This window comes from Rattus norvegicus, chromosome 1, assembly GCF_036323735.1.
Source record: "Rattus norvegicus strain BN/NHsdMcwi chromosome 1, GRCr8, whole genome shotgun sequence".
In the NCBI taxonomy this organism is placed as follows: Eukaryota; Metazoa; Chordata; class Mammalia; order Rodentia; family Muridae; genus Rattus; species Rattus norvegicus.
The window spans coordinates 227,732,427-227,745,292 of record NC_086019.1 but is presented as its reverse complement, the minus strand read 5'-3'; the positions used below and the strand labels follow the sequence as shown (position 1 = coordinate 227,745,292).

General features: G+C 39.1%; 1 protein-coding gene across 3 annotated transcripts in view; it reads left to right on the top strand.

The window, feature by feature from the left end:
* Nucleotides 1-12,866, top strand: part of Tmc1 (transmembrane channel-like 1) — a 170,754-nt gene that overhangs the window by 127,242 nt on the left and 30,646 nt on the right. For all 3 annotated transcript variants that reach the window (NM_001415991.1, XM_063268475.1, XM_039084312.2), the window contains 4 exons: nucleotides 2,523-2,667; nucleotides 3,539-3,733; nucleotides 5,713-5,892; nucleotides 6,024-6,185. In NM_001415991.1, the coding sequence (NP_001402920.1) occupies nucleotides 2,523-2,667; nucleotides 3,539-3,733; nucleotides 5,713-5,892; nucleotides 6,024-6,185 (682 nt within the window). The remainder of the gene's footprint in view (nucleotides 1-2,522; nucleotides 2,668-3,538; nucleotides 3,734-5,712; nucleotides 5,893-6,023; nucleotides 6,186-12,866) is intronic.

Genomic DNA, 12,866 nt, shown 5'->3' with positions numbered 1-12,866 from the left:
AATATTCATAACAACCTGTAAATACACAGAGTGGAACCTCAACGTCAGCCTCCATGTTCCCATGTTCTGTTTCTCTCCCAGTCTCCTCCAGTCTCCCCTCCTTTCTGTTCCAGTCTCCTCCTCTTCCATCAAACTTTTCTCCCGCCGATCCTTCCTTCTCGTCCAATGACGTTCTCATTCTTCTCGTCCAGGCCTCGTTCTATCTTGTACCTGCCTCACCTGTATGACATCATCCCACAACTATCTTGTATGTATCCTAAACCACCATATATCATAAATTGGTATAAGCATAAACACGAGTAATTGTTAAAGTGGGGAAGTTGGCAGTATCCATATTTCTGAATCTCTCACAAAATCATAATTCATATTTCAAATAATTATCAGTATTTGCCTAACATGTACTTACCATACTTCATTAAAACTTTTAGCTGTTCTGTTTTTTGTTATTCCTGTATTTATTATTAATAATTAATTAATTAATTAATTAATTCAAAATAGGCTCTCATGTATCCCAGGCTGGCCTCAAATGCACTTCTTCCAGAGTGATAGGGTTACAAGCATGTACCGCCATGCCTGCTTTATGCTGTGCTGAGGATTTGGTGCAAAGCCTCATGTGTGCTAGGCTAGCACTCTACTGAGCTCCATCTCCAGAGAAAACCTTTACCTCCTAAGCACCTCAAAGCAACTCTAATGCCATTTTACAGACTATTAAATAAAAGAGTACTGAAGTCCATCTGCCCTTAGGACTTGTTTGAAACCAATGTCTTTTTGTAGGTGAAAAGTTCTCTGCCACCCACTAGTCGCCACCTGTGTTCTTCATCGTCCCTTAGAACACTCTGTTCCTCCAGGGTGTTTTGTGAAGTGAACTGAGGACATATTAGTTATTCTCACAGAATGGATGGAAATTTAAGGTTCAGTGGCTTTATGACCAGGCCAAGCTCACTCGACCAGAACAGTGTTTTGAACACCAATCTCTAACCAAGTGATTCTCATCTTGTGGGTCATTACCCCTTGGGGGCGTAACAACCCTTTCATAGGGGTTTCCTAAAACCATTGGAAAGCAGATATTCATGCCACAATTCATAGCAGTAGCACGATTATAGTTATGAATTAACTGGGTTCTGGGTCCGCATAGCATGAGGAGCTATATTAAAGGATCATAGCATTAGGAAGGTTGAGAACTACTGCTCCACGTCCATTCTTATTCTCCTAATCTCTAAGGAGGATTCATCTGTCAGCAAGGCCAGCCTGATCTACAGAGACAACCAAGACTACACAGAAAAATCCTGTCTCACCCTCCCCCCTAATAATAATTTAAGTAAATAAGTAAATAATATTTTTGTCCATTTTTAAGACCCTTTAGAATTAAAAAGCCTTGATATGGCTCTTGTGCTAAATTTTCCTTAAAATATGAGTTTATCAAACCTCAAGTACATTACAGGACATTTTCATATTTCCACCACAAATGATAATGTTTGCTGTTTCTAATGATGACATCAGACCCTATGACTGCCTTTAAAGGCTCCGAGAGAACATGAGAAAGACTCATGTTCCTTGCCTATGGGAACATAAGCTCCTGGCAGATCTAACATAGCACATGACTAGCTCCTCCTTCTCTCCAAACCACAGTTGGCCTTCTTTCAACGGTGCTTGGAACAGAAGGGCAGTGATGTATGAGAGACCTAAAGTCACCTAGTTCCATTTCATGTCACTGCTTTATGAGCTGGATCTAGACTTACGAGTTTCAAAATGCAAAATTCTCCTCTCACAAACACGATCCAGGATGAATGGCAAGTATTTACAAAGTGAGGCTGACGTGGTCAGCCCTTTTATAATGTCAAGGACAGACTGGAAAGCAATCCCGTAGCAAGCAAGTATACAAAAAGCTCTTCGTGATATATGCGTTTAGTGGCAAAGCTTTTCCCAGTGCCAAGGTGACATCTATTTATTTAAAAACTGTATAATATCTTTACAAGGAACAATCTAGGGAGCTCTCTGCCTGGGAACTTAATGACAAATAGGACAAAGTACTGTTGTGGTGCTGAGCAAGGGAAGTGGACAGTACACAAAGGCAGGGCCAGTGATTCTGGCCTCAGTCCTGTGACATTTTACTGCACTGTTTTTCGGGATTTTTTTTTTTTGCTTTTTTTTTTTTTTGAATTTTGTTTTTTACAATCCACTTTCAGTCTCAGTTTCTTTTGAAGAGTACAATTCAGGAATCTTTATCACTCTTAAAATAATCCCGCATTCTTTCTTTAAGTGATTTATTCTGCCATCCTCCTGCCAGCTTCTATAGGTATTTAAATCATCAGTGTGTAGTAGCTTTTGATCACCACAAAATGGGAAAATTAAGGAATACGAAACCCATAAAATTTAAAAATCAGTGTTCCCATTGTCCATTTATTTGAATAGACTGTTTTCCATATAACTAAGGCTGCTCTCTAGAAACGTTTCCAGTTTACCTGTGAAAGCTGCCTTTCTTTCTCCTTTCCGGCTGCCGAATTAAATTCCTGCTTTTACAGGATGACCAAAAACATCGGTGATGATGGAGGTGGCGATGACAACACTTTCAACTTCAGCTGGAAGGTGTTCTGTAGCTGGGACTATCTGATTGGTAACCCTGAAACAGCTGACAACAAATTCAATTCTATCACGATGAACTTTAAGGTAAAGGCACAGAGCCCCAAACGCTTATTTTGACTTCTAAGACTAACGTTGGAGGCATTCAACATCAATCATCAAATATCTTGACAGTTAGGAGACGGAGGCTCTCATCATTGCTGCATACCAGGAGGTGGACACGAGTCTGACTGGCACAGAAATGTCCTGTGACCCCTAGCAGCTGTCCTTCTGTCTCTGGGACTTTTCCTCTCCAAATTTAGTAATAAAATTATGCTATTTGGTCAAAATAGCTCAGTGGTTATTGGAATCAGATAGTTCAAATAACGTGACAGTGCTCACCAGCTCTTTACAGAAACATGTAGGCTCAGTGTGTAAATTGACTCTAAGGCCTTAGAAAATGGCTTTAAAAATAATACTGGGAGAGCAGGACATGGTTGCACAGTCGTGTTTGGGAGACAGAAGTAAGAGGATCAGGAATTCAAGTACAGGCTCAGAAGCAAAGTGAGGCTGTGGCCCGTATAAGCTATATGAAATTGTTTCATTAAAGTCAAGCCTTACATTCACGCCCCCTCCCAAAGGACTGGGAGAGTGCCATTTAGAATGAAGATTCCTCCAGTGTTATGTTGGATGAGTATACTCCCTTTTTGTCTTTTGCCCTTTGTTACTATTTTTATGCTAGGATGTTTGAGAAGGGTCTTGTGTAGCCCATGCCAGCCTCAAGCTTGTTATTTAGCAGATGCTGGCCCCAAACTTACCACCTTCTAGCTCTACCAGTCCACTGTCTTTTTCTGTCTATATTCATCCACTTTATGACATGTCAGATTTAGTTTACAGTTTTGTGTCTTTTTTTTTTTTGTCAATGAATGATCCTTCTCATGGCTGTGTCTCTCTTCCACTCTGCTTTGCCTGGCTGCAGGAAGCCATCATTGAAGAGAGAGCAGCCCAGGTGGAGGAGAACATCCACCTCATCAGATTCCTGAGGTTTCTTGCTAACTTCTTCGTGTTCCTAACACTTGGTGCAAGTGGATACCTCATCTTTTGGGCTGTGAAGCGATCCCAGGAATTTGCCCAGCAAGATCCTGACACCCTTGGGTGGTGGGAAAAGAATGAAGTTCGTCTCTGCATGCTTCTGACGTGCTTAGAAACTGAGAATTGCCGTTTTGCGGGTTGTGCTCTGTAGCTGAGTGTGAGACAAGGATGCTCTCTGCCTACTCCTCCATTCTGCTCCCCAGCTAACCACCACATGCAACAGTTTCCACCGTAGGGCTGCCATTTCTGTTGTGCTGTTGGGCTTTCAATGTCAGAGAAGATGGGGAGTTAGAACGGAGAGAGAGAAGAGAGTATTTTACAGAGAAGCCTAGACCTTAGGAGAGACCATGTGGCAGTCAAAGTTAGGAAAACCACAGCGACAGCCTGGAAGTTTGATTTCAAATCTAAGGCTCTTCCTATGACCCAACATTACTTCCTCCAAAGCTCTCACTTCTGTACCTGAAATGTCAGCTTCTGATTCTCTTCGTCATCATTTCTAAACCTATTTCATAGGAAGCATCATACTGCCTGCCTAATTTTATGTTTCCAGGCTTTTCGAATGAGTTCTAGTGACATATCTGTCTCTTTCGTACCAAAGCCTTTGACCTTCAGCAATTCAAATGAGGAAGGCTAGCTCTTGGCCAGATTTGCCCACAGAGCATCTTTCCAATTACTGTGTAGGAAAGAGGTGATTAGCGTTCATATTTAGAATTAGAAACTCCACCATCCTGGGTTGTTCTAGAGCCTGGTCACTTTCGTTAAGGTTTCTGGGTACCACAATGACTTGGGCCTTTTCAAAGCATGCACACAGATTTATGCCATGAGGTATTTAGGTTTTCCAGATGGAAATTTTGCAAAGCTCTGTAGATGGAAGAATTTTGAGATGACTCTTCATAAATGTACGGTTTCTTAGAAACGTCCTGGCTGGCAAGTGATAGTTGAAATATTAAAATGCCTCTACGTTAGAACCATATAGAAACGTAAGAAGTGGTAACAGTGGAAATGAACCCCACACACGTTTAGAGATAACAGTATCAGTGGTTGTTCGTGGAAACCTGTAAAGTGTGAGTTATTAAGTAGAGGGATTTTTTTCCCTTAAAGGAAAAAAAGGAAAAAATAACCCAGCATAAAGCATTTACCAAGTTTGTTTTCATAATATTAATAGTGATTGTAAGTGAAATGTTCAGTCTGCTTTGTCCCATGGCACGATGGTCACATTTAAGTATAAATGAACCACACTAAATGATGAACAGTGCTTAACAATGCTTGACATTCATTTCTTCCCATCACTCAGGAGGCTGAGGTTTAGTGAGTTTGAAGTCACCTGGGCACAGTGAATGCTAGGCTAGCCTATTGCAATACACAGAAAAGAATTAGTCTTTGTAAGAACTGGCTTAATATCTGTTTTGGAGGGACTCTGAGATCTAGATACAAATGAAGATTATAATGGTGACTCAAACATAACCCCATACTGCTACCAAAACAAACTTATAGTTGCATAGAATCTGCTAAATTTTTACGTTCAGTTGGGAATATTTCATGATGATTTTCTATGCTGAGTCATGTATCCTCTTGATCATCCTAATAGGTATTCTTAATAAAAACTTGGAAAAAATAGCAACTGTATTCTAAATATATTCTGGTAATTCTAATCATTCAAAATATGGAGTGTACAGGGAAAAATTAAAAAAAATGTCTAGTGCTGACAGTTTGAGCCAGGTATTTAGAGAACATGTTCTAAGAGTTGCTTCTAGTCTTTGCTTTCTCTTTACCTCATTGTCAAGTTTATCATTTCCAAAGTTCCATGCATCAGTATATCAGTAGCCACATAGAACAATGTGTTCTCTGGGCAGAATGATAAAACTTGCACGCTAACTATACCAAGAAAACATTATTATGGGCATATACACAAACTCATATATGTAGCCTGCAAATATTAATTGGATATTGCCTTTGTTGTTTACTTGAGAGCAAATACTAAGAATGCACGGCCTAATCTTTAGTTTTATAAAGTATCAAAGGAACCTCGCTGAAAATCTTTCCGACCATGTCTCCCTGTAGATGAACATGGTTATGTCCCTCCTGGGGATGTTCTGTCCTACGCTGTTTGACTTATTTGCTGAACTGGAAGATTACCATCCTCTCATCGCTCTGAAGTGGCTCCTGGGACGCATTTTTGCTCTTCTTCTAGGCAACTTGTATGTATTCATTCTCGCCTTGATGGATGAGATTAACAACAAGGTAAGTCTAGGGTCGCGGTTGTCTTTGCCATCAGTGTGCCAATTTCCTAGTCTGCAGATTACCAGAATAGCCTCTGAAATGGTGCAGTGTTATTTTCTTTTCCACTTTTTTTATTTTTTTTTTATTTCTAGATTGAAGAGGAGAAGCTTGTGAAGGCCAATATTACCCTGTGGGAAGCCAACATGATTAAGGCTTACAATGAATCTCTCTCTGGGAACACGACAGGGCCACCCTTTTTCGTTCATCCTGCAGATGTACCCCGAGGTCCCTGCTGGGAAACAATGGTGGGGCAGGTAACTGTATAAAAAGAAGTATATGTCTTTAGTGGACCAATGGACTGAATATTTCTTTCAAAACTCTAAGACCTTATGTTTTTTGTTTATTAATAAAAATGGAGGCAGTTTATTGAATTCTTAGGATTTTCTGGCTCTGACTTTCAAATGTATTAGCTCAGGGAGACGGATACAAACATTTTCTCTTTACAGTCTTTTATGGCTGTGTATAAAAAGATAGCTTACAATCGTATGAAGAGAACCATGCCTCCTATTATATTCTAACAAAGCACCCAAATTTAGATACAGACTCAAATGGCATTCATGTGGAGCTCTATTTAGTGTTATTTGTTTTTATATAAAAAACCCCGCTCTTTGATTATAATACTCTAGTGGTTTTATGATATCAATTTTTACCTAATAATTTGCCCTTAAGCTTTAACGGAAATTCTATTTTAAGTTATTTGTTTTTATAGTGATTATGTAAGTGACCCTAGTCTAAGACTAGTGATAGCCTACAAGATAAAAGAAATAAGATCACATTGCTTACTGTCCAATAAAGGAAATTAAAAACTGAACAAAAACAACTAGAGATGCTGTTTCCACTCTCTCACTTCTGTACAGTTCCTCTCTATGCTTTGTGAAGCTTGTAATTTTATCTCATTGGAGAAAACACTCTTAATATGCCTTCAACCTTAGTTCATCAAATATAATATAGTTTTAATATATTTGAGTGTTCCTAGAAGATAGCAGTTCAGCTGTATCAGTTGTGCAGTCTTTGTGAATTATTTGAACAGGTTTTTAAGTAATATTTTCTGTGGGATAAGAAAATCAATGTATTAGCATAAGTCTTACTAAAGCAATGCAATATAAGCAAATGTGAACTCAAAAAGACATTGTTGCTTTTGGTCTGATGTCCATGAGACTACAATTAAGCCAATTGTGATGTCAGTTACTGGAATGAAAGTTTTTTTTTTTTTTTTTTTCGGAGCTGGGGACCGAACCCAGGGCCTTGTGCTTCCTAGGCAAGTACTCTACCACTGAGCTAAATCCCCAACCCCTAATGAAAGTTAAATAGCATATATCTAACACTAGAATTATTTGATTGAAGATGGACTAGAGAATGATAGTCTGAAAAGATATTGTGATTTATTTTACTTTTTAAGCACTTGGGGATCAGATAAGCTCCTTTCTTAGTGCTGGTTGCTAGATTTTCAGGTCTTATGCATGCCATTCATGTTTCTAGAAACAATCATGAAGAAAAAACTAAAAGCTTAAAGGAGAGATACTTGTGGGCTACATTGTAGTGGGTAGAATGGGGGCCTTCTAGGTTGTTCACGTGTTAATTCTTGGAACCTGTGAGCCTGTTGCTCCTTGTTAAGTAGATTCTGAGGAACCGTTTAATCACCTAACCTACCTGTTGTATCTGCAGCCCAGCGTTTAGTACTAAAACATTTGGAACACACAATTTGCAAACTCACTGTTTAAGATGCTTTTGGCTGAAATGTACTAGGAAATCTATCCTTTGACAGGTAAACACCCACTTAATGGGATCAGTAGAATGAACTGTAAAGAATAAGATATATGTTGGCTCTTTCTGAGGCAAGGAAAGAGATTAATTAGATATGACATATCATTCTAAGACAAATTTGTATTTCTGATGTAGAAGCCTCTGTGATGTTTTTCCATCGTATGAACTCATAATAAAACAAGAAGTATGTATTTAATTTGTTGGGGTCCAGGAATCACCTCACAAACCACACGAACACCAATCTCAGTCAGACAAGGATCGTTTATTGAGCATTCACCCCAGGATTGATCAACCAGGGTCACAGTTCAGACTTAGAAACTGAACCATAACTCGAAGTTAATATTTTACAGGGTTTTTTTTAAAGGTTATTTTATTTATTTACATTTCAAATGTTATCATCCTTCCCAGTTTCCCCTCCTATCCCATCTCCTCCCCCCTATTTCTTTTTTTTTTTTTTTGAGCAAGTCTCTTTTTATTAGTTTTTAGGAAATAGGCTTTAACGTAAGACACTATTTGAAGAAAAGATTTGCCTATGAAACAGATTCAAGGCTGACTGTTCCCTACGGAATACAAAGACACTCCCAGGTCTAATTTTTCTGATAGTATACCAACTTTCACGGTTAGAAAATCATGTATATGTGTATTTATGATTCTAGCTATATGTTTGTAAGGAGATTCAAGTACATGCATGTACAGAAGACAACTTTGATATTGTCCCATGGGTACTGCTCACTTCTCTTAGCATGGAAACCGGAAAAGAGAATAGCACTCGAAATGTAAATAAGAAATACCCAATTTTAAAAAAATGATTTATTTTTATGTTATGTGCACCTTGTGCTTCCGGAGGTCAAAAGAGGGCACTGGATGCTCTGGAATTGAAGTGGCAGAGGATAATGAACTATCATGAAGCTGCTGAGTATTAAGTCCCCACACTCAGGAAGGGCAGCAAGATCTCTGAACCACTGAGCAATCTCTCCAGAGTCTCTCATTGGCCTAGAGCTTAATAAGCAAACCTAGTTTCTAGAGGATTTTAGTGATCTACCTCTCTCCACCTCTGTAGCACCTAGATTATAAGTGTGTGCTTCCTCAACCAGCATTGCTTTTAAGTGGGACCTGGGGACTGAACACAAGTTCTCATACTTGCATGATGTATGCTTTAGTGGGTAAGCTGTCACCTCAGTCTCTGAACTTATTTATTTATTTATTTTTATTAACTTGAGTATTTCTTATTTACATTTCGAATGTTATTCCCTTTCCTGGTTTCCGGGCAAACATCCCCCTAATCCCTCCCCCTCCCCTTCTTTATGGGTGTTCCCCTCCCCACCCTCCCCCCATTGCCGCCCTTCCCCCAACAATCATGTTCACTGGGGGTTCAGTCTTAGCAGGACCAAGGGCTTCCCCTTCCACTGATGATCTTACTAGGATATTCATTGCTACCTATGAGGTCAGAGTCCAGGGTCAGTCCATGTATAGTCTTTAGGTAGTGGCTTAGTCCCTGGAAGCTCTAGTTGCTTGGCATTGTTGTTCCTAAGGGGTCTCGAGCCATTTTACAGGGTTTTTAAGCCCCAAATCCACAAACAACTGTCCCAAGTTATTCCACCCATCAGGATTTAAGGAATGGGGATTTCCTTAGGAACACATCTTTGTTGTTCATTTCTACCTTGTTTTCATTGGTTGGGGTATTAAACTGTGACAAGCATTTGCCTTGTCTAATATACTTATTATCATAACTTGTCTACCAGGATGGGTCTTGTCTAAAATTCAAATTTTATCTTGACAACTAGGATGTCACTAACTGTAACTGTTACATGTACTTGTCTTTTTCTGCTAGTAGGATGTCAGTTCCAGGGAAGGTCTTGGGAACTTAAACTTTCCCGGACACCTCCTCAAAATGGAAGTCTTATTTTAAATAATTTCTTATATTGGTACAGGTGTCTCTCTTATGTGTGGATCTATCCCAGGGGCAGCTTATACCATAAAAGCTTATATACAGGTTCAGGAAGTGCTCCTGGATGGTTGGTTCCTATCCAAGCTTATTGTAGGTAACTATACAAAACAGTTCTAGTGATTATTATCTTGATTGGTTTCCAAGGGCACAAAACTTAACAATATATAATCAATCTTGGCATCATAAAGTTTCCTAGGAACAGCAGAAACATATGAGAAAGTTTCTTTATAATGTCAGGCTAGTGAGGTAACTGTTACCAAGGCCTTAACATTTTACCTAGGTCTTAACATTCCATCTAGACCTTAATGTTTTACCGAGGCCTTAACAAAATTTCCCTCTTTAAGGCCCAGAACATGCTGCATGTCTCAGAACATGATGTATGTCTAAGAACATGCTTTATATCTCAGAACATGCCTTATTTCTCAGAGCATGTTGTATGTCTCAGAACATGATGTGTGCTGTTTTCTGAGTGACACTTGTAGCAACTTACCCATTTCATTATTGTTCCTTACTGGCATTCTCTTCTTTACTTCAATATTATGTTAAGAGACACTACCCCTTCCCCCGCTGGCATTTACATCTCTCCCATAAATCCTTGATACCCCTTTGGGAACAAAAGGCAGAAGGAAGGGGAACTATAGGTTGTTGACTATGTAGATTGGACTAGATAGAGGGAAGGCAATGTGGATCCAACAGCTTTGAGTGCTGGTAAGCATTGGTCCTCGTGGTAACCATATCTCCATCACTGCATCTGGAAATACTTCGACTCTTTAGCCATTTCATTTAAATGAAGAAGTGGTAAAGGTAACTGAGTTTATATAATTATGAAGATGTACCCTGAAAGCTCATGGTTCCATGGGATTATTCTAGATGTTTACTCCTTTCCACAAACACCAGCCACTTTGTCCTCTTTTCATGACACTGTGCCACTCAAAGTTCTCTTAGTTCTATGAACAACAGCAATCAAACCCAAACAAACAAAAAACAAACAAATAAACAAACAAACAATAAAAAATTTACAACAAATTGGGTTTCCTTTCAGCTCTGCAGTGTTTCTTAAGTAGTAGTTATTACCTCCACTGGTATTTGAAAGTCAGACAACAGAACCTTAACTGTAGGCCAAGTAGGCATGCGAAGTTATTGCTGACATTGTGTTTTAAAGAAAAATAAGAAACCAAGGACCGATGACCATAGTGAGAGTGGCTAACATTGATTGCCCTCTTGTGTGCCAAGCACTAACTCCTTGAAATTTTAAGCCATCTAAAGATCATCACTGTATGGATGAGAATACAGAGAGAGACATTTGCTTAAGACCTTGTAGGAACTAAATCTCACCTACATAACAGCAATGTAGAGTTTCCATCTTTATTCAGTGCTGGTGAATTGTCCCCATGAAATATAATTATCACCGGGCACACCCTTTGGGCTTCTTCCCATATATGAATCCCTTTATAGTATCATTATGCATTGTTATGCCTTGAACTGTTGGTGATTCTTTTGGGTTTACAGACCTGAACTATCTAGACAACTCAGCTAAATGCCCAGGAGTAAAGTTGGGATGTGTGACATGTTCTTCAGGGGACTTTGTGCAGTGTGACAGAACTTAAGCTTAGATGATATTCCTGAGGTGGTTAAGCCACTATTTTAGGGTTCTCTGTTCTTGATAGCCATGTATCTCTTCCCCAATCTGTGAATAGATACTTGTAGTTTATAACACCATATTCAGATCCTCCCTAGGAATTCTATGTGAATGTTATACCTTGGGAAAAGATAAAGACTAAAATTCAGAATGGACATAAAAAAACAAAGTCCTCCCAACCTACTTCTAGGTCATGGTAGTTGTCAGCATCTTGTTTTAACATTGACCAGGAAGTAAAAGGAAGAGTGAGAATGTAGAAGAAAAAAAGGTCACATTTCAGAACAGTTAGGAGTTACTAGCATTCATTCATTCATTCCATTTACTTAATGGATAATATGTACCCAGCAGTGTTGGATACTAGAGGTATGAATGGGTTAAAAAATGGACCATAGTTTTGTGAAAATTATTTTTTACACAGAGAGGCAAGGCCATTAACAATGTAATTATAAAAAGATTTCAAATGTACACTGGTAACGAGGCAAAGATAAAATGCACGGAACCGAGTGCTTTTCACAGCACTTACCTGTGTAAGTCAAGCAAAGGAGGCTTTTTCCAGTAATGCTCTAATGATGGCAATCGGTTCGTACGAACTGAGACAGGAAGTGAATTAGGTTAGGTTAGTAGATGAAGATTATATGTAGTGTGTGGAGTACCCTGAAAAAGTGTGGAGTTTGACAGTCTGAAAGAAGGCCAATGAGATTGAAAAAAAACCCACCAAAGAAGAGTAATTCAAGAATAATACGGAAAGCTGTATGCAGGAACCTCCCTCCTACCCACTGCAAGGATGAGGGCCCACTTGTCCCAGTTTGAAAACACCTGTGGGCAAAGGCTCTCTTTCCTTTCCATCATTTTTCTGTTTGTTCCTCAGCTTTGAGGTCAAAATGCCCTTCTGATTAGAGTCATTTGTCATGGGTGTTGCTTTGCTTGGGGATTAACGCTAAAATAATTTAAAAATACATAATAAGTTTTCAACAACCTTTTGCCTTTATTTTATTTACATTATAGTTAATTTGTATCTAAAGGAGTTGATATATATTTCATTTATGTTATAAAACAAATGTTAGTTATTAAGATTTCACCTGGTACTCTGACATGGCCAGGAAAGTAATGGTGGCTCACGAGGCTGGGAGTTTGGGAGGCCCAGGTCTGAAGCATGTGGCTGGAAATTCGCTGATGACTATTTGTCAAATGCTTACTTGCCCTATGAGACAATGCACTTGTTATTTTAGAGAGGAAACCAACTAGAGGTATGGAAGTCAAATAAAAAACTTATAGACTAATAATTCTTCTCAGTATTATTAATATTTAGTATTTAGTAATAGTACTTCTTTTTCTTATTTTTTTCCTTGAGATGAGGTCTCATGGACCTCAAGCTTGACTTGAACTTACTGCATAGCTGAGGAGGACCTTGAACATCAGACCTTCCGGATTCTGTCTCCTGAGTGCTAGTGTCCCTGGTCCCACCATAGCTTGTTTGTACAGTGCTGGGGTTTAAGCTCAGTGATTTGTACACGCTAGCTGATCACTCTGTCAACAGAGCTAAATTCCCATCCTTGAGCAGCAGCAATTCTGCAAAGTTGTCAC